The sequence below is a fragment of the Lutra lutra genome, chromosome 14 (assembly GCF_902655055.1).
Source record: "Lutra lutra chromosome 14, mLutLut1.2, whole genome shotgun sequence".
Classification (NCBI taxonomy): domain Eukaryota; kingdom Metazoa; phylum Chordata; class Mammalia; order Carnivora; family Mustelidae; genus Lutra; species Lutra lutra.
The window spans coordinates 80,877,933-80,904,693 of NC_062291.1; the positions used below are offsets into that span (position 1 = coordinate 80,877,933).

A 26,761-nucleotide genomic window follows, 5' to 3' on the forward strand; every position below is an offset into this window, starting at 1 on the left:
TCCTCTGCACAGAGGAGAAACCACAGAGCTAGCTCTGTCTGATGGAGAAGGGCTGCCCCTCGAACACTCAAGCTCTAGGCACGAAGGTTCCGGAAAGATCAGCCAAGCCTCCTGGGCGGGTTTGGTGCTGACAGCCAGGAGCCCCTGGGGATGAGCCAAAGCCAGGCTTCCTTATGTGGACAGCCAGGGCAGCAGGGGGAGTCTTGGCTCCCCGGAAGTTTTCGTTGACAGCCACCACACTATGGCCTCCTGGGACTTAATTAGGAGGGACCCGTTTTGAGTTCCCTGAGGCCCAGGGTGACGTTTGTCAGAAAGCTCCCTGCTGGGGCCTGCTCTTCCCACAGAGTATTTAACGCTGTAAGTGGCAGGCTGGACTGCTTTGTTGCGACACCGCCAAAAGACCCTGTGTTTTCAGTTTAATCTGTCCTGAGAGACGTTCCCCACTCCTGTCTTCCTGTGGTGGTTTTTCAAGTTGTGACATTCGTAAAGCCATTAGGAATTCCTAATATTTATTACCTACCTCGCCCTCCGATCGCTCAGCTTGCTCGGTTCTATTTTCCCAAACCACAGCTCCAGACGAGTGATGGCAGGTCCTCTCCCCGCTGTTGCCAGAGACGTGGGCTTTCAACTGAGGTGGGACCTAAGGGGGGTGCTGGGGTTCCGACGTGGCATCCCTGCTCCCCCAGTCCAGCTGAGGGTTGCTACTCGCCCGGGTTGGGTTAGGGGTTTCCCCACGGGATGCTGAAGCACACTCATCCCTCTGATCACCGTCTGCAGAGTGCTGGCTAAAGGGCCGACCCTGGAGGGCGTCCAAGCTTTGGTGTAGGAGTTGGAAGGACCCACGAGATACACTCACTGTGCCCTTGATTCTACAGGTGAGGAAATTGGGAGACCCAGGGAAGGAGGCCAAGGTCATTTGCCCAATTTAACAGATCCAGGATGTGGCTTGAGCCAAAACTTGTGCCCAGTTCTGCCCCTGAGATTTCTAGATGGGACAAAAGTGCAAATAGAGGCTCACAAACCATTTATATAAATATTTAGAAGTTCTAAATTAAGCTTACAAACTGTTAAATGAAATATGTTCTATCCTCCTACCTTGACAAGCATACATTTATAACACTCTGCAAGGCTGGGTTCAAATTTAGAATTCTCGGGCTCCTTGGAGTTCAGCCTCGTCCGTGGTGGGGAGAGCTGAGCTTGCTCCAAGCACACAGCCCCTGCTTCTGCTCTCCACCCCGGCTCTCCCCAGTACCCTGAGGAGCCTCCACCCCTCAGGCTCCAAGCCGAGCACACCTGTGGCATTGTCACCCCCAGGAGGATGGGCCTGGGGAGGACGCCTGCTCACGTCCTGGAAGCAGGATCACGGCATCTGGGCAGGGAATTCAGTGTTCCGGATACTTGGAGCTTGATCTAGAATGGATGGTGTGGGCTCTGGGTGGGCACATGAAGTCTTCATTTCATGGAGAGGGACGTAGTCCCCTCACTGTTCAGGACCCAGGACAGGGCCCCCTCTTGTGAGATCTGAGGACAGGACTTTTCACACTAGCGTCCTGACCCCCAGACTCAAGGTCTGCTCTACCGTCCGTCAGCCTGTTTCCTTGCCTTTAGTTTTGTTATTTTAAAAGCCAGAAAACAATCTGGATTACCCTGGGAGTACTTGGAGCATGCGCTGAAGACCGATTGCAGTCATCTGGGGACCATTCAGGGCCCAGACCATTGTGCTGGGCACGGCAGTGTCTGGGACTGGAAGATTTTGGCTGTGATTGCCTCATTTACTCACTTCACATATTTCTGGCCTTCTCTGTTCATTCTGCCACTTATTGGCGTCTACTGGGGAACATCTCTTTGGCCCCACATGTCATAGTGCTGGAAAGCCCATCTCTTTATCACAAGGAAGATGTGTCCTGTGGCAGTTCTCGGGATGCCCCATGCCGATGCATCTGCTTGTACTCTAGGAGGACGTTGCTTGCCAGGGAAATTGGGGGACCCTGGAGTGCAGGGGTGAGGGAGAACCCTCACCCCTGCACTCCAGAGTCAGCCTATAAGCCTGAGGACTCCAGCTGCTACCCCTGTGCAACATCTGGAGAATGCGTCTGTGCAGTTGGAGCAGCTTGCTTATTTCTCTGTGGTCCTAGGGAGGACAGTGGGATTTGAGGGAAACACCCCAGACCCTGGAGCCAGGAGTCCTGGTTCTGTCCTAAGCTCGCTGTGGGACCCTGGGCGTGTCACAAACCTGGCTGGCCCCAGTTTGTAATGGTAGCTCTAGTTACAGCTATCATGAAATTCCCCTTGGATAAATGAGGAACCAGATTCAGAGAAGTTTAGTGACTTCCCTAAGGCCACGCAGCAATGAGGGCAGAGCTGCGACTAGGACATCTCTGCCAGAGCTCTTTTGTTCACTGGGGTTATTCTGAAGCATCTGAGAAATGGACAACATCGTGAAGGTCACCGATGGGACTCATCTGCAAATAAATAAAACAGCAGCTCCCAGGGCTACAAGACTTCAAGGAGCTCCGTTTTGCAGAGCTATGGTGGGGGAAAATGAGAGCAAGTGGAGGGTAGTTTTATTCTGTTGTTCTGGGTACAGGCAAGCTGCTCTCATACTGTGCTTCATAATAATGATAAGCAAGAAGGTTGCACGGCTGCGTTGACCTCCTTCTCCTGCCATCCCCCCTGGCCTTACCTGGAAATCCGGGGAGCTCTGGGCGGGGAAGACGGATCCCTCCTCTTGCAGGAGTTCAGGGAAGCATCCATGTGCTTCCTGATCAGGAGCGCCAGACCGGCACTCAGTAACCGGGGGCTAGCTCTGCCACTATCTCACTCTCTGGGGGAGAGCGGCAAGTTCCTTTCTTCTCGGAGCCTCATTTTCTCCATCTGTGAGCTGGGTCAGGTGGTTGAGGGGGTTTCCCGTACTGTGCATGACTATGTGAGGTCTAGGCAGTGGGGTCTAGGCAGTGTGTCTCAGAGAAGAGGTGTGACTAGATCCATGTGGATGTGACCCAGACATGGCGTCTACCTTGGACACCTGTGGCAGGCCAGGGGCCATTAAGACAGTTTCCACCGGGTTCGTGGAGGCCAGAGAGTGTCATGGGGTCAGCACTGGAGTCAGGAGTCAGGTCAGACTTTCTCTGGCATGGCCCCTGGTTGCATTTCTTTCTGTCTCTCTGTCTGTCTGTCTCTCCAACATGCACAGGGCAGAAAGAAAACTTTTGCAGTGGGAGGGAGTCCTGTGGTTTTGGAGTTCCAGAGGATGCTGGAACAGCTGAATAGATAATAATTATTGTTACTGAGGGTTTACTGAGTCACACACTGTCCTAGGTACTTTTTGGATGTTAATCTCAGTAAGGCCCTGAGATGAGGAGGCTGATGAATGGAGAGGTTGGGCAACTTGCTTAAAGCCACACAGCAATTAAGTGGTGAAGTCTGGCTTTGAACCCAGACATTGGGCTCTGGGGCCACACACTTACTACCACACTATTCACAAAAAAGGACTCCAGGTTAGTGGAAGCTTTCACGGCCTTGCTGCTTTGTCTGGTCGGCTCAAGATTTCTAAGGCTCACTAAAAAAACAAAAAAAAACAAAACAAAACAAAACAAAAAAAAACCCTATTTCAGAACAGGTTTCTCCCATCATCTGTTTTTGAGGAGGTCACTTAAAAAAAATGATTGAGACTTAATTTTCTAAGTTTTTTTAAGGGTTCATCACTTCACACCACATAGAGTGATCAGGTGTTTTCTGGATGTCAGATGCTGAGATTTGAACCGCGGGCACCCACGGAAATAACGTGTCTGCAGAGTGCTTATGATGTGATGTTTTCTGCTGGACAAAGCTTTGCAAGAACAGAGAGAATTATTCCCCATAGATTTTGACAGTGTACAGTAGTGACGTTGGTCATTCTAGCCTGTACAGTGTCCGATTTTCTTCCTTTAAGGTCACCGCAATATGTTTGTTTACCTTTCCAAAGACCTCTGAAGCTTTTACCAATATCTGTTTTTAAGTGTTCCTCATGTCGTTAAGGAAGGACTGTTGGGTGCACCAGGGAGAGGGGAGACAATTGGGTCCTCAGCAGTGAGTATAATCCCTCCTGGGGGTGCCGGAGGGAGCTTCTCACTCCTCAAGAGCTTGCTAACTGTTGAGTCATTTCTGTACCTGCTAAATGGTAGCTCTAGTTACAGCTATCATGAAATTCCCCTTGGATAAATGAGGAACCAGATTCAGAGAAGTTTAGTGACTTCCCCAAGGCCACACAGCAATGAGGGCAGAGCTGCGACTAGGACATCTTTGTCAGAGCTCTTGTGTTCACTGGGGTTATTCTGAAGCATCTGAGAAATGGACAACATTATGAAGGTCACCGATGGGAGGAGGGCCCGTCCCAGTGCTGACATCAGTTGTGGTGCTCAGACCTCTCTTAAGGGGATGCCTAGAGTGCTGTACGCCTTCACGGGGTGAGTGCATGTGATGGCTCAGGACACCCAGCTCGTGTCCCAAATCTCCAGCGATTCTCAAGTCAATTGCATGAATGTTTGGGGGAAATATTTCAATATTAAGACAAAAGTGCCTGTGTTATGGGGAAGATACCAAACCCACTGTGCCCTAGGGTGACCATTGTCCTTGTTTGCCGAGTACTGACAGGGCTCTCCGAGGACGCAGGACTTCGGGTTTTAAAACCAGGACAGTCTCAGGCAGACCAAGATGAATTGGTTTCCTCATGGCACCCAGACCTCCTGGGTGGGGCCCTGTGCCTTCTCTCCACACCCACCCATATTGTGCACATGTTACAAGAGCCAGAGGATGTTGGTAGAAGACTCTGCAGAGACCCAAGTATAATGGGGAGCCATGAGATTAAGACTGACTCTTGCTTGATGAACTCAGGCAAAGTCCCCCAGTCCTCCTGCCCCAGCAGCTGTATTCTTCAGGTTTTCTGGATTAGATGATGCCCTCGTACCTCCCATGGGGTTGGTGTAGACGTCCACCAGTTGGAAGATGACGCTCAAGCCTCCAGAGTCAAATGGCCTGGGTTCAGATCCTGCCATCACCTGGGGAGACTGACTATCCTCATCTGCTCTGGTTGGAGGGGCTTTCCATTTTAAAACTGGGCCAGTCCCATGCAAAGCATCCAGGATGCAAGACTTTCCATGCTAAAACCAGGACAGTCCTGATTCCCCAGGGCAAGTTGGTCATCCTATCACCACTACTCACCAGCTGTGTGATCTTGAACAAGTTACTTAACCCCTCTGTGCCTCATCTGCTTATCTGAAAAAAAGAAAAAAAGATAATAGTTGTATCAGTCCTCAGTGTATAGAGACATTGTGAGCATCAGATAACCAATGCACATGAACCTCCTTCAAGGCGTCTAAAATGGGACAGGTTATTCAAGAAATGTGGACTGTTATTATTATTAGTTATCAGAAATTAATTAGTAACGTGATTTAATAGTAATACTTCTTCAGCCGTTGTGAAGACTATTTGTACCAAACCAAACTCCAGTTCCCAACTCTACATTCCAAGGCAGGGGAGTAAAGTCCTACAAGAATTTCAGGGGTCTTCCGTCCAGTCTAACGTGGAATTGTCCATCTGAGATTGGAAATACGGTGATGGAGAGTTCCGATTCAGTGTTAAAACGATGGTCCTTGTGGAAGGAAGGGGAGGTCGTGCTGGCATTCATGCTGCTTGTGGTCCTGGCTTAAGCACGTCCCTCTGCTCCTTGCTTTCCCTGCACAGACTGCTTAATGCTGGAGCCGGGGCTCTACAGCCAGGACCTAATTCAGACAGATTATCTCCACTTCCTGGGCAGCTCTGTCCGCGGTCTTCCTCCTTGTTCATTTTTGGAGTGATGGGATTTATTTAAAAAATCAACAGTAGCCTCTGGACTCCGGGAAACAAACTGAGGGTTTCAGAGGGGAGGGGTGGGGGATGGGTGGGCCGGTGATGGGTGTTGAGGAGGGCACGGGTTGCGTGGAGCCCTGGGTGTTATACGCAGACAATGAATCATGGAACATGGCATCAAAAACGAATGACGTGCTGTGGGATGACTAACAAAACATAATAAAAAAAATTTTTTCCCGAGGGGGGGACATTAAAAAAATTAAATTATATTAAATAAATACAAATAAATACAAATGCAAATAAACAGTAGATAAGGTGTCTGGGTGGCCTTGTCCGTTAAGCGTCCGCCTTCAGACTTCTCCCTGTGACCCCTAAGGCAGCGTCCCTAGCTCCGGGCAGGTAGTATCTCAGAGTCCTGGGATTGAGTCCCGCATCAGGCTCCCTGCTCAGGGGGGATCCTGCTTCTCCCTCTCTTGTTCCCCTTGCTTATGCTCTCTCACTCTCCCTGTCTAATAAATAAATAAAATCTTTTAAAAAATAAAAATAAAATAAATAGTAGAAATGCCTGCTCACATGGAACCCCATGGAATAGAGCTGGACTGGCCCTCGGGTTCTCTGATGGCGATAACGGACAGCTCGCTGGTGCTCATGAACTACTCTGTGGCTACAGGAAACGGGTTGCACAGACCACTTCTCTCAGTTGGCATGAGATGTCTGTTCTCAGACGTCCCTGGAGCCAGTGGAGTCAGGACCAGGGTGTGGTTAGAAGCTTAGGCAGCAAGCTCCTGATTCCATCCTCAAAGCTGTGACCATGATTTCCCAGAGTCTTAGTCTCTTAGCTTCACTGATCTTGGTCCCTGAAGGAAAGTGACTTCACCCTGTGACCCCCTAAGGTAGTGTCTATAGCTCTAGGCAGGGCTGAGGCTTTGGGATGGAAGACCCAGGACTGAAAGCATGAAGGAAAGGAAGGGTCCAGGTCGGCCCAGATATAAAGGACCAGCTTTGAGAAACCCGGACAAGGGTTCCAGTGCTGTCTCCATTTATCAGCTGAGCAAACCTGAGCTCATAGTTTTTGCTGTAAAACAGGGCCAGTAAAACCCATGAGGCAGGTCAAACACACCTGAATATCAGTAAATATCAGTAAAGACAAGGATGAGAGAAACTACTCAGAGAACGTAGACTCTGGCGCTGGCTTATGGCAGGTGATCAGTGAATTTCACAAGTAATCATAATGAGAATTGATATTTGCTTGCACTTGGGCATTGTGTTAATTGCTTTATGTGTTTTATGCATTGAAGGCATTTCGTGTGTCTGTGTGCTTTTTGCATTTAATTCTCCAAAGAGCCCTTGATGGCATTTTATTACAATGCACGTTTCACGGATGATGACCCTGAGGCTTAGCGATGTCACGCGTGTGTCCAAGGTCATGACATGTCCAAGGTCACACACCTATGGCCGGGACTTGACCTCGGGTCTCTCTCGCCCCTCCCTGAGCCCCTGCACTCAAGGCCCTGCCTGTGTTCATTAATAACAACTCATCCCCTCTCTCACGCGCAGTGTGCGGGAGCGCTGTCTGGAGGAACAGAAAAGGAGGCGGCAGCGTGCCACCAAGAAGATCAGCACCTTCATAGGGACCTTCCTTGTATGCTTCGCACCCTATGTGATCACCAGGTGAGTCTGACCAGTGGGACTGGGGCTTTGGGGAACAAAGCAGGGCCCGTGTGACCTGGAGCAGTCACCGGCCTCTCTCTCGGACACATGTTTCCAGAGGGTGGTGTGTTGGAGGGGACAGTGAGCGTGACAGGTTTGGTGAGAAGGAGGGCACATGCTTTTTCTTTTCAGCCTTCAGAACCAGAAGGGATGGGAAAGACTCTCCCCTTGATTCCCAGATCACATCATCTAACCCTGTAGCCCAAGAGCCCCGAAAGGAAAGGAAAGGAAAGGAAAGGGAAGGGAACGGGAGAATGGACAGAGGAAAACATCTTGCCTTGGTTGGATTCCTACCTTCCCCTGAACACAGTGTGGCCCCGCCCCCCGGGCATCCTCCACCTGGACACCCGGGTCAACAGCAGGCAGCACATCTCATCAGCACAGAGGGTGGGGAACACGGTCCGAGTGCAGCTGGGGGTGCCTGCTTATCCAGGCACTCTGGGGACCTCCCACAGTGCAGGCTCTGTGAGCTGACCCCCTTTGCTCCTGTCCGCCACCTCCCTCCCCAGCCCCGTGCTCCGAGGTGCAGCTTGCTGGCCACATGGCCCTGCATTCCAAAAGCCAGCCTGCTCTAGGTGTAGGATTTCTCTCTTGTGCTTTAACCAGACAAAAAAGTATCATCCCATCAGTCTTACACACTGGAGGGGAAGAAAAACCACAACCCTGTTTCCAGAATGGCTTCACTATTTGGGAAGTTGACAATAAAAAGGGACTTTGATGTTTGATTAGGAAGGGGATGTTGAGCCTGGGAAGTAGGATATGTGTAGGGTGTGCAAGTGTGCGGTGTGTGTGTGCGTGAGAGAGAGAGAGAGAGAGATTGAAAGCGGACACAGCCCAGCATCCCAGCATCCCAGCATCCCACAGGATCTGCAGCTGGCAGGGGGAAGGGACCCCCTGCCTCCCTGTCCCCTCGGGTGAGCTTGCATGCTTTGGGAGGAGGAGCCCACCATAGCCAGAGCTCCCTGTTCCTCCCATTCATCCTTACCCTGAGCTGACATCTGTTTCCTGTAGTTCCATCCGCTTTCTTTGGCCCAGGAGAACATCTGTCCCCTCCCCCTAAGGGCCCTGCTCCCCCACGACACCCCCATCTTTGCTCCTCTTGGAGTGTCTTCTACTGTCTCTTCACAGCTGCTTCCTCTGGGGGAAATCTCACTTTGCATGTAGGACCTGGGACAGTCTGCTGATCTCTGGGTAGGTCTGAGGTCGGCATAACAGAGCCATTGGCTCCTCCTTCTTGAACTGTTGACAAGATCTCCCCACTACTGACATTTTGTATGGGATCCCCTTTGTGGTGGGGTTGCTCTGTGCATTGGAGCTTGTTAGCAGCCCCGTTTCTTCTACCTATGTCTCACCACTACTTCCCTCCTGCACCCCAGTGTTCACAGCTAGAAATGTCTTCAGACACTACCCTGGGGATCAGCATCACCCCTGGGGAGAACCCTTGGTCTAGATGTGCCACATCCAGCCAGGACGCTGAAGCTCGCAGAGATCAGGTTTTCCAGGGGACACAAAGCCTAGGCTGAGGCAAGTGGGTTCCTGTTGCTGTCCAAGGGTGAGGCCGCAGGGTGGTGACCAGGACGGGCTCTGAAACGTGCCCACGGTGGGTTCAAACCACAGCAACACAGGTTCTTGCTGTGTGACCCTGGGCCAGTGACACCACCTCTCTGAGCCTCCAGTCTCCCATCAAAGTGAGCAGTGCCTGCCACTCAGGCTTGTTGTAAGGACTGAAAGGCTTTGAGCTGGAGATCATGGGCAGCACAGGCCTGGCATGGGTGACGTCTGTGCTTGGCCCTCCCTCCCTCGTACTTGGACAGGCTGGTGTGTGCAGTGAGGGGAATAAATTCAGCGAGGAAAGAGACAATGGGTGGGGAGGGCAAGCAGACAGCTCTCCTCTTAGATCCCACCGGAAAGGGGACCTGTGGGCTGATGATGGGAACTTGAACCCTCAGAGGAGAATAGGTAATGTGGCTCCAGATTTAAACTATTGGATTTTTCTCTGGCTTAATCTCATTTCCCAACAAAATTTTCCTTTTTTTCTGATTATAGCTTGGTTCCTCTAATGGTGCCCAGAAAATAACGTTTCAGTAAAATTGATGGTAGATTCACAATGCAATATGTTCCCTCCAAATGGATTTGATGCATTTGGGGTTTTTAAAAATACTCACTGAACTGCTCCTCTATTATGGGGATGAATGGCAGCTTACTAGGGAGAAAAATCTATGTCCAACAAACCTCATACACACAAAATACGGCTCTGGTGAAGCCCCACCGCCACTGCCGACCCAGCTCCTGTCTTGACTTTCTTTTGGGGGGAGTGGTGGTGGCGGTAAATTTTAATTTTATTTTTTTAATTAAAGTATAATTAACATACAGCGTGCTATTAGTTTCAGGTGTATAATGTAGTGATTGAACAATTCTATGCATTACTCAGGGCTCATGGAGACAAGTGTAGTCTTGATCCCCTTTATTTCACCCATCCCCCACCCACTGCTCCCAACTCGCGACCACCACTTTGTTCTCTGTATTTAAGAGTCTGGTTTTTGTTATTGTTGTGTTTCTTTCTTTGTGTCTTCTTTTGTCTTGTTTCTTCAATTTCACATACGAGTGAGGTCATATGGTATTTGTCTTGTCTCACTGACTTGTTTCACTTAGCATTACACCCTCTGGCTCCAACCACGTTGTTGCCAATGACAAGATTCCATTCTGCTCGGTAATATTCCGCTGTGTGTGTGTATAGAGAGAGACCACATCTGTATCCATTCATCATCCGTCAGTGGACCCTTGGGCTTCTTCTGTATCTCGGCATTATAAATAATGCTGCTATAAACAGAAGTGTTCATATAGCTTTCCAAATTAGTGTTTTCATTTTCTTTGGGATATATCCCCAGTAGTGCAATTACTGGATCACACAGTAATTCTAGTTTTAATTTTTTGAGGAACCTCCACACTGTTTTCCATACGAGCTGTACCAATTTGCATTCCGTCCGATGGGGCACGAGGGGTCCCGTTACTCCACATCCTCGCCGGCACTCTTTACTTCCTGTGGTTTTAGTTCTGGCCGTTCTGACTGGTGTGAGGTGGTATCTCACTGAGGTTTTGATTTGTATTTCCCTGATGATGAGTGATGTCGAGCATCTTCTGGCATGTCTGTGGCCCATCTGTCCGTCTTCTTTGGAGAAATGCCTATTCAGGTCCTCTGCCCATCTTTCAATTGGACTATTTGTTCTTTTTGTGTTTAGTTGCATAAGTTCTTTACATATTTTGAAGATGAACCCCTTTTCGGATATGTCATTTACGAATATCTTCTCCCATTCCGTAGGTTGCCTTGTCACTTTGTTGATGGTTTCCTTCGCTGTGCAGAAGCTTTTTATTTTGGTGTAGTTCCAATAGTTTAATTTTGCTTTTGTTTCCCTTGCTTGAGGAGACAGATCTAGAAAAGTGTTTTTACTGCTGATGTCAGAGGAATTACTGCCTGTGTTTTCTTTTAGAAGTTTCATGGCTTCAGGTCTGACATTTAGGTCTGTAATCCATTTTGAGTTTATTTTTGTGGGCGGTGTAAGAAAGTGGTCCAGTTTCATTCTTTTGCATATGACCATCCAGTTTTCCCAACACCCTTTATTGAAGAGACTTTCCTTCTCCGACTGCCATCAGCCATCAGGCTCCTGTCTTGGGTTTCTTAGTGTGAACAAAAGAACCATCCTAAGCAAACCTCACAAAATATGCAAACATACCCTTGTTTCATTTCAGCACACATTTCTCCATTACCGTCTCTGTGCAAAGCATGAAAAAGACCCTGCAGAGGAGGCCTGGGTTGGTGAGGTCCTACAGGAGACCCACTCTGCGGGGACACTGACCTCATAGATATGGCCCTCGCACCCAGACAGAACACTGTGTCATGTTATCCAATAGGGACAGGGTCCAATGGTTCTGAGGCAGGAACGAGCTCTCCTGCCTGAAGCTTTCTGGACCAGCCTTGTGAAGTGGGTTTGACTATGCCAGAGGGACGATCCAAGCAGAAGGGTCAGCATGAGCCAGATTTAGAGCCCTGTGTGGGGTTCACCAATCACGGGTTCCTTTAGAGCCCTTGAACATGGCCTGTCTGATTTGAGATGCACTGTAGGTAGAAAATGCACATTGGGTTTCTGTGGCTTAGCATGACTATATGTGTGTGTGTGTGTGTGTGTGTGTGTGTACACACACATACACACAGACACACAGACACTTTTTATATTGATTCCATAGGGAATGGTGATATCTTGGATTAAATAAACTATACGAATAAAATTATTTTCACCTGTGTCTTGCTACACCTATGGCTTCCCTGTTCTTCCTATTGAATAGTGCTGGTCTGTAGCCAGAGAGGTCTGGGGTATTAGGTGTGCTGATGCCCTTCCTCCCAGCACCCTCTTGCCCTTGACCTCTAGCTGCTCGTATCACCTGTCCTTCACTCCCCTGGGACCCCCGTTCCTGCTGAGTTGCAAGAGTGATGAGGGCTCTCCGCCTCACTTCCTTCCCTGTCCAGTGTCCTGCTCGATGTCAGAGTTTACCGGGGAGTGCACATCGAGTGGCCAACTCACTGTCTGCCTCCCCCACGTCAGGTGCACCAGGCAGGGGTTCTTGGACAGCCTGAATGGGGGAACAGAGGCCCCAACAAGGGTGGCAAGGAGGGAAGTTTGTGGCTGACACCTAGTTAGTGAGATTAGACCGAAATTAGACCCCTCTTGGAACCACCTGTTCCATCCACACCCCTCCTACGACTGGAGGAGAAGAGATGCTGATGAGGTGCACCGTGCTTATGGTGATGGGCAGCCCCAGGCCCACCCCAGGGAGATGGGAGTTCTGTGGGCTCTGGCCATGTGCTGGGCATGGCCCCGGGTCCCAGCAGAACCACACTTCCACGACTGGGGCCTCCACACCGCCAAATGGGGTGGGGTGGGGCAGGATTTGCTCTCACACTCACCTCCAGAGACCCTGCCGCCACCTCTCCTGTCCTGCTTAGAGTCCCGGCCGGGCACCTCCCACGGAGTGCGGCACCCCATCGGGTAAGCCAGGCGCGGTGCTCGGCTCCGGCCATTGCCACCAACCTGGAAGGCAGGTCGCGTCTGGGGTGACTGATTCTCCTGCTCTTCTCGACTTGGTTTCCACGTGCACCCTCAGGCTCCCACCTCAGAAAAAGCTGAGGACAGACCCCGCTCCGGAAGTGTAGCTGAGGATTTGACCTCTTGCGGGAAGTGACTCTTACAGAGAACCTGGAGCCCTGGGATGGAAGCGGAAGGTCCCTTCTTGGGCATCTCATCCAGGGAGTATGAGCTTGTTAGGCCTCGTGGCCCAAGCCAAAGCCACAGCCAGGGTCCAGCTGAGCGCCTGTTGGGAGGCACCGAGCAGCCAGGCCGGGAGCAGGCCTGAAGGGTAGTGGATGAGGGCTCCCCTGCCTGATGGGAGGAGGCACAGGCTGTGTGGTTTTCACGTCCTGATCGGCTGCTTTTGGTGGCCATCTTGGCTTCGGATTAGCTCTGCTTGGAGAGCTCAAATCCCCAAACCCTACCCAGACCCCACCCGGGACCAGTTAAATTAGCAGTCCCAGGCGGGACACCTGGCACTGGGGGTTTTAAAATCTCCCAGGGGATTCGAATCCTGAGTCTTGAGAACTACAGCTCCAGACACACACACACACACACACACACACACACACACACACACACACTTCACTGATGAAGAAACAAGCCTGGCTTGTAGGGGCCGTTGAGTTGCCTAGAGTCTCACACTGAGTCCGTGGGAGCTGAGCTTCCAATCTCAGCGGGCTGTCTACCTGCTCTTCAGACTCTCGGAACACTCCAGGGGTCTTTGCAAAGGCCGCCTCTTCCCTGCTTTCTCACTCACGTCTGTGGCTGTGGCATTCAAGTGTCTGGCATGCAGAGATGGCTCCCTGACTCCCTTCCCCAGGATTCTCTTACCCACAAGGGTAGATCACCTCGTCAAATGACCATGTTGCACTGGGATTCTCCAGAGAAACAGACAAGCAGGACAGATACATAGGTCTATAGATTGAGAGAGAGTAGAGAGAGCATGAGAAATCCCCCAGTCTGTCCTCTGGAAGCTGGAAACTCTGGAAAGCTGGTGTGGGACTCAGCTTGAATCCAAAGGCCCAGCCACCTGGGAGAGCAGAAGGTATAAGTCGTGGCCCAAGGGCTGGAGAAGCTGAGACGAAATGTCCCACCAGGGAGGCAAGAAGGAAAGGGGCGAATCCTCTTTCCTCTAACTCTGGTGCTGTTAGAGGCCTCAGCGGATTGGCTGACGCCCACCCAGCTGGGGAGGGCAATCTGCTTTACTGAGTCCACTGATTCAAAGGCTGAGCACATTTGGAAACACCCCCACAGATTTACCCGGAATGTTTAATCTAGGCTCTTGTGGCCAGTGAAGCTGACACGTGACCTTAACTATCACACAGGTACTCCTAGGCTCAGGCCAGTCAGCTGCCCCTCAGCAGGCCTTGTGGAGAGCCACCCTGCCCTGGGATAGGCAGAAACCCTGGGAACAGGGCAAGGGTGGGCCCTGGAGAGTTCCAGAGCTCACAATGAAGGATGTCACCTTCTTGGTCACACAACACAGGTTCTCCTGGGGGCAGTAAGCATCTGTGTCTCTCCAACCTTGGTTGATGATGGTTAAGTGAATTGAGCTCAGCAACTGTCTGGGCCCTAAAAAAGCAACCAGAATATGAGACAGGTATGCCCCGTGCCAGGGGTGAGGTTCCTGAGGCTTGGAGGGCTTCCAGCTTCACCAGGGTGACCATCAGGAAGCAGCATGTTGGGCAGAGGTTGGCCCGTGGGAGCTAGGAGTTATGTTCTGGCACCGGCTTGCCTGGACCTGATGGGCACTTTCATGTTATCCTCCCGGACCCTGCAGTGCTCCTAAGGGGTGGACTGGGCAAGCCGTGGGCGCTGCACTCTGCAGACGGGGGAACTGAGGCACAGAGAGAGAAGGAACTGCAAAGGTCATTTGGCTCACAAGGCACAGGGAGCGGGGCACCTGAGCCCAGCCTCAGATAGTCATGGAGCAGCCCCGGGGACTCTCCGGGTGCAGCACCAGCTCCTTGTTCCCTGCCTCGCTCCCGTGCGCGGCAGTGACGGTCAAGACCACTGCGGCAGCAATGGGACAGCGCTGCAGAATTCAGAGACGAAAAGCTAAGAAATAGCTCTGGCCCTGAAACGATCCTGTGGAGCCCCGCCTCTGCGCCCGGACCGCTCCGCCCTCCATGCCTACGTGACATCCTCGTTTCGAGATGCGGACACTGAGGCTCAGACAGGCTCTAGCCTCGTCCCATCCAGTCATTGGCCCAGCCGGAGCTCAAGCTCGGGTCTGCTCGGAACCAAAGCCCATGCACGGGGCCCCCCTCGCTGCACCGCTCTGCTTCTCCCCTGAGAGCACAGGGGTTCCCGCTCTCCTCCCGGAAGAAGTGGGTGCTGTGACCCACTCAGAACCAGAAAGCTGCTGTTTGGGGGATGACCGGGAACCAGCTGTCCAGGTGTCACTTAAACCCATCACTGAGCTGCCAGCTGGGAAGTAATATTTGCCCCCACTCTGCAGTGGCTGAGCATCCACGTGGCCTGTTTTGCCGCTTGCTCCCATTCCAGCCTTATAAACAGGAACACGTGCAAGGGGCCGGGTCCCAATCTGGACTGCCACGGTGAACGCTGGCAACTGGCAGAACTGGAACGTTGGAGGAGAACGGGCTTCTGCTGTGACCTTTGCCACATTTTTGAGTTGAGCAGGAAGATCTGGCTGTCTGGGAATGGGGTCCCCAACTCTTCCTATCTGCCTGATAACTTTCTTAGATTGGGAAAGCATCATTTTTGGGTCAAGAACCATTCAGGTCTTCAGATAGGTCCTCTAGCTCCTCTTAGAGAATATGAAGTCTTGATAACTGCACCTGTGACCTATCACTGGACACCTGTAATGCACCTAGGAGTTACCAGTACACACCGATTGCATCCAGTACAGCTCTCCTGCCAGGTAAGTACTAGCATCCTCGTCTTGCAGAGCTTCAGAGGGGAGATGAGTTACCTAAGGTCACAGCAGTAACAACTGGCAGAATTAAGGGTTAAGGGTCAGTGTCAAGCCTGTTGGCCATAATTTAACCTTGCAGCCAGGCTGTATCACCAAAGCCTAGGAATCAGGCAACTGGAAATATAGACATGCCCATCTACAGGGTGGAGGCCCAGCCTACTCCCTATGCCCAGGCATCTCAGTGTAAACCCCGACAGAGCACCCCAATGCCTATGGATAAAGGCAGGTAGAAGTAGTGGGGTTTTGTGGGGTCATCTCTGACCACTTGGCTGATAGCAGCTTGGGTAGACCTGGAGTAGGGCCCAGAGGCCATCAGCTCTGGCAGCTGGAGCCATCAGTAGAATTGGTTGGCACAGTGCAGACTGTGCAGCAAATACATTTCAGAAAGATGGTTCCACTGACTGTCCCAACCAAGGAGCCACTTGTGCTGCACCATGGGGCATGTCAGATGACCCTGGAAAACATTCAGAAATCTCTACCTTCACTCTTACTGGGAGTCACTACCTTCTATCACATTCACACTGGCTCCCATGTTAAAGCCCTCATGGGTCACATTTGACTTTTTCCAAGTGTTTGAGCAGGGTCTGAAGATCCACACAGAGTCTCATCCAAAAGCTCTAATTAAATTTTTCTGAATTCAAATTCACATGTCTAGAAGCATTCGTAAGGCTATTATCTCTGCAGCGACATATGCTTCCGAATAATTACGGTTGTCCCAAATCACCGGAGGGCAGCTTGGAAGCACTAGTGGGCCTGACAGCACCATTGTTGTGGCTTTTCAAAGTCACGAAATTATGTAGATGGCAGAGGGGTTTAATATGCAGGAAGTCGTCCGGCGCTAGTATTCTTTTAATAAAACGCCTTCCGCTCTAATATCTCATGAAAAGGTAAAGTGTCAGCTTATTACTTACAGGTCTTCAAATACACACATTCCCCAGGGGTCTTGGAAAGGCATCAGGCTGGCTTCCCAAAGACTGTTCTGTGGCCCACGTTGCCTTGGGTGTACAGTGTGAGTGTGTGTGTGTGTGTGTGTGTGTGTACATGCGTGCGTGTGCATGGCAGCAGGGGGAGGAGAGGTGAAGGTCTTTGTACCCTGGAACCGGGCCGAGGAGCTGGGACGGGCATCCTGGTGCCAGGCAGGCTCATGGTCGCCGGTGCCCACAGCCCAGGCTTCGGATCCTGGTTTTTCCAGGCCGTGTGGGCGTGGCACATCACCACACCGTGGTGTCTCCTCTGTACGGGGCCTCTATCAGGGACTTGAAACAATGTTTGTGAAGCTGCCGTCAAAGCCTTGAGCCCTGGGGTACCCGGAAGGGGAACTGGGTCTATGGATGCTGCTCTTGCTGGTCCTATCCTCACCCCAGAATTTAGTTTCCTTCAAGATTCCCACTGTCGAGCAGAATGGAGACACAGGTCTCCCTGGAGGTTCAGAGAACGTCTTGGAGTTCTGGCAAAGGTACCCCATCCTCCCTCTGGGGACCAGGACCACCAGGCTGCAGGGTGAGGATGAGACCTAGGGGTGAAGGGCGAGGGGGCGGGGGCTTTCCGGCCTCATCAGCCCTCTGCAGTGACAGCCAGCACAGGGACCTGCCAGTGCCCTGATCTGAGGGCTTCCTGCTGAGAGAGAGGAGCGTGGCTCCTCCCACCCCAACAAATACAGGGCACAGGGGAGCAGAGGTGGGCCAGGCACCTCGGACGCGTGGAGTGAGATGCAGGGAGGGCATCTGCGGGCATCTGCTGTGCGTCACCCTGTGGAACGAGAATCTGTTTCTGGACTCTGCTTCCTATGTGTGAGCAGACCCCTAACCAGCAGCATTTCACAGCTCCCCCCACGATGGCAGTGTTTGGATCCACCCCACCCCCCCGCCCCGGGTACTTGCAGGGCCTGCCTGAAGGACCGGCTGAAGAAGCATCTGGAATGCGGGAAAGCAGGCTCCTGCCCCTTTTCCCCTCTCCCCAGGCTGCCCTGCGGACCCAGAGTGCGGGCTCTCAGTACAGGGTGTTTGAGTGGGGAGCTGTGTCAGGGCGGTCGGGGGCGGGGGCAGACCTGTGCGTGTTGTGAGCGCAGAAGCATAAACGTTTTCCCCGGAGTAGAGCCCACTGGCAGAGGTTTCCCTGGTTCGTATCCTAGGCAGTAAATACACGGGAGTCACTTTGGTGCCTGATGGAAGTCAGGGATGGGGGGCAGGGAGCTCTGCTTTTCAGAGGTCGAAGACGACTCGGTGCCCAGTGCTGCAGCTTCAAACCCTGGGCTCCAGCTCGCTGCACACAGGGCTGTAGGAACGGGGCGGGGACTTGGTGCTCTGCTGTGTTGTTACGGCCACAGACAACCGGCCCTGCCTAACCCACCCCTGCCTCCCTAGCAGCTTCCTCACTGGGTGTGTGTTAGTGTCCCAGAGCTGTCGGAGTCAGCTACTGATAACTGAGCGGCTGAAGCCACAGAAGTGTATTGACTCAGTTCCAGAGGCTGCAAGTCCAAGATCGAGGTGATGGCAAGGTTGGCTCTTTCTGAAGCCGGGGATGAGGGAGAATTTGTTCCAGGGCCCTCCCCTGGCTTCTGGGGTCTGCTGTCAGCCTTCAGCATTCCTTGGCTTATGGAAGCATCCCCCAGTCTCTGCCTTCAGCTCTGCATGGCCTTCTCTACGTGTGCCTCTGTGGCCAAATTTACTCCTTTCATAGGGACACTGGTCATGTTGGGTTGGGGCCACCCATCTCCAGGCTGAGCCCATCCTAACTGATGACATTTGTAACAACCCTACTTCCAAGTAAGATCACGTTCTGAGGTCCTGGGGGTTAGGACTTCCACATATGAATTTCGGGGAGACTGTTCAACCCACAGCAGGTGACACACCAAAGGGAAACAAAGTACCACCTTCTGAACACCTACGCCCAAGAATCCCTAAATTCGGGGCACTTGGGTCAGCCTTCCGGGGCAGGAGCGGGGAGTTCATTTGTCTACCATGTGCTTTTCCCTTTCAGTAAAGAGAAAAGAGGCACAGGATGGCAGGAACCTTTCAGCACGCAGTGACCTTGCCCACGCAGAGAATAAGACTGATCAGAACAGGAACGCCCCTTTCCTGGAGGGGAGGGCGCTTGGGGGCCTGGGCAGAGCTAGATCCGGCTTAAGAGGGGCTGGAGGTTCCCTCCTTACAGGGTCTTCTGTAAGGGGCCATGTGGTACCCCTTCCCAGATCTAGAATGCAAAAGAAGCAGTTGTGGCAATGTGGAAATCCCAGTGCCTTCTTGGTCCCCTTGAACTGGGAGAGCTGGGTCGATGCAAAGCCAGTCGCAACAGGTGCACAGCGTGGAGCAGGGGCCCACGCACTCGGGAGGTGCAGGAAGTGGGTCTGCCAGCCACGTCTGAGCACAAAAGGGGGCGGCGCCCCAGCAGCCTGGCCCAGCAGCCCCACAGAGCAGCATCCAGGCTTGTGCTGCCTCAGAGTCTGTCTTTGCCTGAGGCCCTGATGGAGGCCACACACTGGCTTTTCAGAGCAGGACTCCTCGTGTGTGCTGTGGCTGGCGGCCGGTGCCGAAGTCCCAAGCAGCACATGGAGAAGGGCTTCTCAGGCTGGGAGAGACGTAGGACTAATCTTGTCCCATCTGCCGTGTGGGATCTGAGCCCCGGCACTCAGGCTGCAGTCGGTGGAACCGGGTTACTGTGGAGGAGCTGCCGGCTCACTGAGCCTGGAAATGGGAATGACACCGGCTCTCCAGGATAATTGTACATCAAGTAATTTGCCCAAAGGAGACATGCAACTAACTGGAAATTATTATTGAACCTGGCGGAGAATTGAGACTTTACATTAAAATCTCTGAGAAGCAAACAAAATAGATTTTATCTATTAATTATCTAGTGGTAAAATTTTACATTGTCCCGAATCATTGTATTCTGTGACATCTACAGAACCTAAAAATAGTAATGTTGATCTTGCCGGATGGTTTAATGATATTTGGCTCTTTAATAAGTCCTCTTGGGAAAGCCAAGAATGCTAAGACTGAATTTAGCGACACAGAGGAGAGCAGACATTTTGGTAAAGCCATTTGGCATCACATAGCAACAATGTGCTGGCATTCAGCTTTTTCATTGTTATTATTAGGTGTGAATTCTAAATTCAGGGTTTTTGTCCCCTTAAAGTCATCACTTCCCAAAATAGGTTTCTTAAAAGTGCAGCTTTCCCAGATGCTAACAGCTCCATTCCCCCATTCGGGCTAACGAGGACATGAGCAGAAATGAGGCCACATTTTCCCACGAGGCCAGAGGGCAAGGGTAGCCGGTGTTTCTGGAAATAGGAAGCCAAATAGGGGGGTTCATTAAGGGTCTGTTCAAAAAAGGGGCATTGTGGGACCCCTGGGTGGCTCAATCAGTTTGCATCTACCTTCAGCTCAGGTCACGATCCCGGGGTCCTGGAATCGAGTCCTGCTTCAGGCTCCCTGCTCAGCGGGGTGTCTGCTACTCCCTCTGCCTGCTGCTCCCCCTGTTTGTGCGTGCACTCTCTCTCTTTCTCTCTGTGGCAAACAAATAAAATCTTTTTAAAAAGGTGGGGGTAGTTATGACAATGGAGGCTTGAACTCTACCACCTTTCCCTTCCTTCCCTTCATGAGCTTGTCCTTACCACATCGGCCCAAAGAAAGCCAGGGAAAGCACTCAGGTTGGCCGCACAGAGTAATGGCCCAAGCTCAGTCTTTTCTGGGGACTCCCCTGGGCAGCCCCCCACCCTGAGAACCACGGCTGCCTGCTGTCGCGCACACACCTCTACCTCGGGGGGAGGACAGGGGCCAGAACCAGGGGAGCGTGCAGGTGCCAGACCTTCTCTCTCACTTCCTGCTGGGTGACCCTGGGTGATCCCTTCTCCTCTCTGGGCCTCAGTTTCCTCATTTGGCAGTGGGCAGGGAGAGGGTAACTTAGGATCTCCAAGCCATGGCCTTTTCTACCTTATATCCATGCTGGATAAGGTCCAAATAGGGCCACTGGTGCTGGAGACACTTGAGAGTAAGCGGCTTGATCTGGGGTGGGGTTGGGGGGATTCCATTTACACAGAGGAAGGCTTTCACTTCCTCACAACCTGGTACTAGGACCCTTGAGTGGAGTTGTTTGATGGGCACCAGGAGACTTCCAGAAAAAGGCCCCTTTGAGACATGGGCTGTATCTCCCCTGTATCATGAGGTCACTTGAGAGGACCCTGACTATGGCCGTGGCCCAGGACCACCAGAATCGAAACCCTGGGAAGAGGCCTTTGTCACCTGTGGATTCTTCCTGATGTAGGACGTACGCTGAGCTTTGCAGAACGGTTGCAAAGTTATTCTCAGCCCTCCGTCCCAGGCAATCTTCTTAGGAGGGCAGAGCTGGATTTGAAGCAAAGCACCAGTGTCTTCTAGTTGGAGAGGTGACCTTATTCGGCTGCCTCCTTTTCCATAGCAAACCAACAGGCCCAAGGAGGGGAAATGACTTGCCCAGGGTCCCCTAGCAGGACAGGAGGAAAGTTGGAGCCAGGGGCCATGTCACTATTAGCCACTAGTCTATTACTTAGGTATGCCTGGGTTCCAGAGTCAGGCAGACTGGGGTTCAAATCCTGCCTTTACAGTTTATGGGCTGCGTGACCTTAAGCAAATTCCTTAACCTCTTTGTCCATCTATTGCCTTATATGGAGCTAGTCACATCTCCCTGGGTCCCACGGAGTCACACGTGTACACTGTGCTGTTACTCCAGAGCTAGAATGAACTCAGGGCCCGTGGAGGCGCACCTCCCCTTCCTGTTGCTGCTGTAAGTTGCCGTGGAGGAGGCAACTACAGCAGAGAGCCTGAGGCTTGGCCAAGAGGCTGTGCTCTCGGTAACGGGCTCCCGTGTCTCCGCAGGCTGGTGGAGCTGTCCTCCTCGGTGCCCATCGGCTCCCACTGGGGGGTGCTGTCCAAGTGCTTGGCCTACAGCAAGGCCGCGTCGGACCCCTTCGTGTACTCCTTACTGCGACACCAGTACCGCAAAAGCTGCAAAGAGATCCTGAACAGGATCCTCCACAGACGCTCCCTCCACTCCTCGGGCCTCACGGGCGACTCCCACAGCCAGAACATTCTGCCGGTCTCCGAGTGAAGGACGCCGCTCTTGCTGGAGATGGAGGAATGAGACAGTTGGTGAGAAGCAGGGAGGGAGGGCTTGGGGTCCTGGGTGGACTCCCCCAGCTGCCACCCCCCTGGCCGGCCCAGCGATGCCTGCTCCCTGGTTCCTCAAGGGCAGAGGTTGGACCGTCCCTGTTTTGCACCAAAGGATGACCATGGTTACTCGCTCTGGGCTTTCCTTTCAGAGGAGCTCCTTTGAGCTCCTGGACTCAACCAGAGACTCCCCAGGAGTGACGACAAGTCTGGTCACGATCAAGGACATGCAGCGCTGGTGGCAGGTGGGGAAGCATGGTGTCCACCTGCTCCCTAACCACTGGGCATTGGGCTTCACGCTGAAGAGTGGTGGTGGTCTCCATGGGACGTGAGTCATGCTGAACGTGAGGTTGGCAGCAGCCTTTCGGCCTTACCTCCAGCATGGCTGCTCTTCTCCACGTGGTCGTGGTGGCGGCTTTAACCCAAATATCATCCAGCTGGTAGTCACCAAATTGTGCTCAGCTGGGACTCGGGACCCTGAGTCCCAGGGGAAAATGTTGAACAACTTGCAGCTGCCCCATTGTGGCCGAGCAGTGGTCTTAGAAATGGTTCTGTTGGGTTGAACTCTGGTCCACCACGTGCCCACAAGAGCCAACATTTGCGTGTGTAGACAATCTTAGCCTGAAAATGGTTTAAATAGGTAGTCACCTTCTTCTGATTCACCTGTCCTAACTGCTGGAGCCAAGGAGAGGCAGGAGGAAGGAGGCTGCCTGGTGCCCCCACCCCTGGTTGTGACCTGAATTTGCAGGAGGCCCTTTACCTCCTCTCATGCATCTCGTCTACCCCGTCCTGTGAGAGGCACCTACAAGAACTGACCCGAGCAGGGGTTTGATGGGTTTGATATTGGTTCTAAGGCCCTGGGTTCCGTGATCCCAGTGGCTACACATCTGGTTTCTGTGAGTCTATCAGCAGAAAGTCGAGGCTGTTCCAGGTGATCAAGAATGTGCCCTGCGCTAGTGAAGGGAGGGTGACATTTTTATGGAAAATGATAGCTTCAATACCTTTGCCAAACCATTAGCAGCTCCATCTTGATTTACAGAAAGCCAAGGTGAGTGGGCCGTGCTCTCTGCCCATCTGTCTTTGTTTATCATTTTGGATGATGTGTGAAGGCCAAGAGGGTTACTTCTCCGTCCTCTGTTCTGATGCCTCTGGGGTGGAAAAGACGGGGAGCCACCGACGCTGATGGCTAGTCCCTCTTTCCAGCTCTCTGTGCCCTAGCTTTGGAAGTACAGTGGGAGGACACTGTCCAGCACAGACCAAGTGGCAAGAGTCTAACATTTTTTTCTGCCGAGGGTCCCAGTATGGAAAGACAGAGAAGTGTTGTGCACATTTCCTTGAAAAGATGTTGTGGAACTTACCTTAGCTCCCCATTTAGAAAAGAGATAGCTGAGCCCAGCCTAGTCTTGCCTACTTCCCAGGTTTTCACGGGACAGGCATAGCCTCCCAGGCCTTGGCACCTGTCAGTTGGAGGTGTGCTCACACCTGCCTGGAGGAGCCCGTGGGGCACATGCCTCGCCAATTCTGTGTTGAGGGACATCACCTTGGTAGCTTGAAATCAGCCATGATGGGAATACTTATGCCAAGAAAATCAGCAAAATCTAAAACCAGGACTTTCGCCCTGAGAGCCGGTGGTCCAGCATCCCCCAGCACACCACTGCCCAGACATGACTTTGTGCTCTGATTCACAGCACGTTCATTTGAATCAAGTTTGAGTCACAGCAGACATTCATTTTGGTGGAACTTTCCTAGTGACAAGCAGCTGTTCATACCCACCCCACGGTCCCAACCCCAAAAGTACCAATGAGGTTGCAAACAAGAATGGAGCCAAGAAGGTAGGCACAATTGAATCCTACAATCTCCCTTTCCATGCAAATATTCTCCAAATTGGGCGACAGAGGAGTAGTGACCTAGTAGATGAGGCTAGTAGACAGTCAAGTTCAAGCAACAACCTTGTTTCATCTGAGTTGGGGAATGACTATGTCAAATTCTCTTTCTTCTTGTTCTATGTATGCGACCTGTTATACTCCCAGAGGCAAATGGATCTCTTTTACCTCTTCCTGAGCTAAAAAAAACAAAACAAAAAAAACACAAAAGATCTCTCACCCACAATAGCACGAATCTTAGAAAGATACATATCATAATTTTTGCCAAGCTCCTAGGACTGCTAAAGTAAAAACACACACCGTAAAACCAGTTGTGTTGGCATCATGTAGACAAAAGACCAAAGAAGTCAGCCGAGGGGGTGTTTTCACTATTGTTCAGACAGGCATTAAAAGGCAAGGAGAAGCAAGGAGAAAACATTAGCGGTCAGCACCAACCAGCTCAGCTGTAATTACCTTTAGATGAGTGTTGGTGTTCATCGATACCCAGTCTATAAAATTCTCCCCTGGCTTCGTTATTCCCAGGTGAATTATCTACCTCATTTGCTAATTTAATTTATCAAATGCAACATGGGTTTCTCAGGTAAAACACTCAGAAACAGCGAGATCAGAGGGTCCAGGAATCCTTACTTGACTTCAGTCTAGTGTCAGGCTCGATGTGTAAGGCCCAGACTCTGGTGGATGCTGGATCAGGTGGGAAAGAGCTTCAGGAAGCTTGGAACTGAAGCCTGGCCTGGGTGAGGGGCGGGGGTCTGATTCCTGCCCCTCCCCCCCACCAGGGCTCTGTCTCTGGCCCTACACAAGCAGAAATGTAGATTTAATTCCTGCCCTGCGAGGCTTTTTCAGTCACCCTGCAACTACTCTAGCTTTTTCTTGTACTTCCTCTAGAAAGAGAGGACACCAGAGCTCTAGGACCCCGCCTGACGGACCACCAGCTCAGGTGAGGGTCCTGGCATCTGGAGGTTTGTGTGTCTCATGGTCAGCTGACCTCCGGGAGCGATGCTGCTAAGGGCCAGCCTGTTTTTATTTAGGAAGCAGCTGGGGCATGAGGGAAGTTGACTCGAGCCCCCTGATACCAACGGCCCATGCCTTCTGGGGTTCAGCTCAGTCTCCTGTCACCCTGAGCAATAAACCTCTCTTGTGTCTCTGAAATTAGTTTTCTTTCTCATGGTGCTCTTCTCTCGGAGAGAAGACAGACAGGACAGGCCATGCCCACGTGCAGGCAGGGAGACGATGCCTGGGGTATGGCCTATGGCCGTGCATTTCTAGAATGTAACCCAAATGCAGGATAACTCAGATGGCCCATGGTCTTAACGAGGATATTTTATCAGGTGCCAGAAATTCCTTGCATCAGCTCCTTTCCTTTGGATCATGAGCACCCCAGGGGAGAGTGAGGTCCTGGATATATTTGTGGCTCCCGCCCCCTTTCTGGAAGGTCTAAAGCACCTGGAACAGCTTTTGGCGTGTGAACTTGATTATCCACAGGAAACACCAAGGGAGCGTGTTTAAGATGCAGATTGCTGTCCCCCTCCTCGGAGATTGGCCCAAGGCAGCCTGGGATTCTGCATGGTCGAACCTCCGTGCCCGAGACTGCAGCCGGTGGCCTCCCAGCTCTCCTCTGAGAAGGGGATCTGGGACACGTGGACAAACTCTGTGGAAAGCTGGGCCTTTCTAAATATCTCTGTTTGTCTTGTAGCTTTCCCCAAATCTCCAGACAGTTCAATCTTCAGCCTCATTTAAGGGCTGAGTCATTTTGCTCTCAGAGCGACAAAGCGCTCACTCCGTGAAATTCTGAAATTCTAAAAACCCGTCTTCAGAGACTCTGGTGGAAGAGCTGCCACCCTCCCCTCCAGAGGTATTTGCAAAGCAGCCTCATTCCATTCCCAGGGGCTCCCTGGTCAAGTGCGTGTGTCCGCGGGGGGTCGGCAGAACATAGCAGCAACCGCCGGGACACTTTGTTAGAGAGCAGGAAGCTGGCTCTTAGAGGGTCCCATGGGGACACGTGCTTGGGTATCCTCTCCGCCTCTGCCTGGGCAGCCCGGCTGTGGGAGCCGATGGCCTCTGGGTCCTCTGCTGCCAACCACAGCTAGCCCAACGCTCTTCCCACCCAGCCTCACTCCCTGGGAGTGGAGCCAGGCCAAGGTCAGGCCAGAGGGAGACAGTGCGGAATGCTGACCCCTGGGTGTGGGTCTGTTTTTGGTTCCCCACTTCATCCAGCAAGGCTGACCCAGCCTGGGCCCCCCGGGAGCAGCTCCTCATAGTGACCGTGGTCCGTAGCCCTAAAGCTCGTGGGTACTGAGTGAAACTTACAAGCCAGTACTGTGCTGAGTGCTTTCGGGTCACGTTTCCATGGGTCATCACCATGACCCTAGGACGTAGGGACTGACATCTCCTTTTCAGACTGCTGGGAAGGTCTGTAAGTCCTGGAGCAGCAGTTAGAGATGTGTGAGGGGTAACACAAAACAGACCATGGGCTCCAGAAGGGCAGGCTAGTGCCGATAGGAAGTCCCCAGCCGCACCCAGCTTGGGGCAGCTGGAGGCACAGCGGGCGTCTTTCCATCCCCAGCAGAGAACCCCTTGCTCCCTCACCCCCCAGCCAGGCCCTGGGGCCCCTCCCAGCACATGGCCGCCCCTTGCTTGGGAAGGACCCCTCTAGACTTCTCTTTCTCTAGGGGAATTCGGTGGGAGTGGGGAGGGGCTGAGCAGCCACTTCTGTACCCGGGATTTATGCTTCCCAGGCCCTTTAAACCTCCAAGAAATCTATCTGACGAGATGTCTTAGGTGTTTGAGGACTCATTGTCAACCTGCATTTTCCTGAAACTCTCGGCCAGTTGCCCTTAGGATATCAGAACAACACAGCAGTGTCCTGAAGCCAGACAGGTTCCCGTGGAAGACCCTGGTGTTGGCTTCGGACCCCAGGCTGAGCTGGCCATAAGGAGAGGTTGGATGGAGGTGTCCTCCCCAGTTTGCTTTTTGGGGTTCGGAGGAGAAATGTGGCTGAGGTGGTGTGGCTCGTAAGCCTCTCCACATTCCCAACAGCCTCCCACTTTCTCTCAAGACCAACTGCCCTTTTAGCCCCAAAAGAGCTAGTCCGATCCTCGGCCAGCTGCCTTTGCCCTGCTGCTGGCCGAAGCCTTG

General features: G+C 52.3%; 1 protein-coding gene across 1 annotated transcript in view; it reads left to right on the forward strand.

Annotated features, from left to right (window-relative positions):
• The window catches only part of GPR26 (G protein-coupled receptor 26), a 29,277-nt gene extending 3,075 nt beyond the window's left edge, over positions 1–26,202 (forward strand). The window contains exons 2-3 of the mRNA XM_047703549.1: positions 7,384–7,497; positions 21,453–26,202. Coding sequence (XP_047559505.1) covers positions 7,384–7,497; positions 21,453–21,684 — 346 coding nt within the window. The 3' untranslated portion in view covers positions 21,685–26,202. The remainder of the gene's footprint in view (positions 1–7,383; positions 7,498–21,452) is intronic.
• Positions 26,203–26,761: the final 559 nt, after the last annotated feature.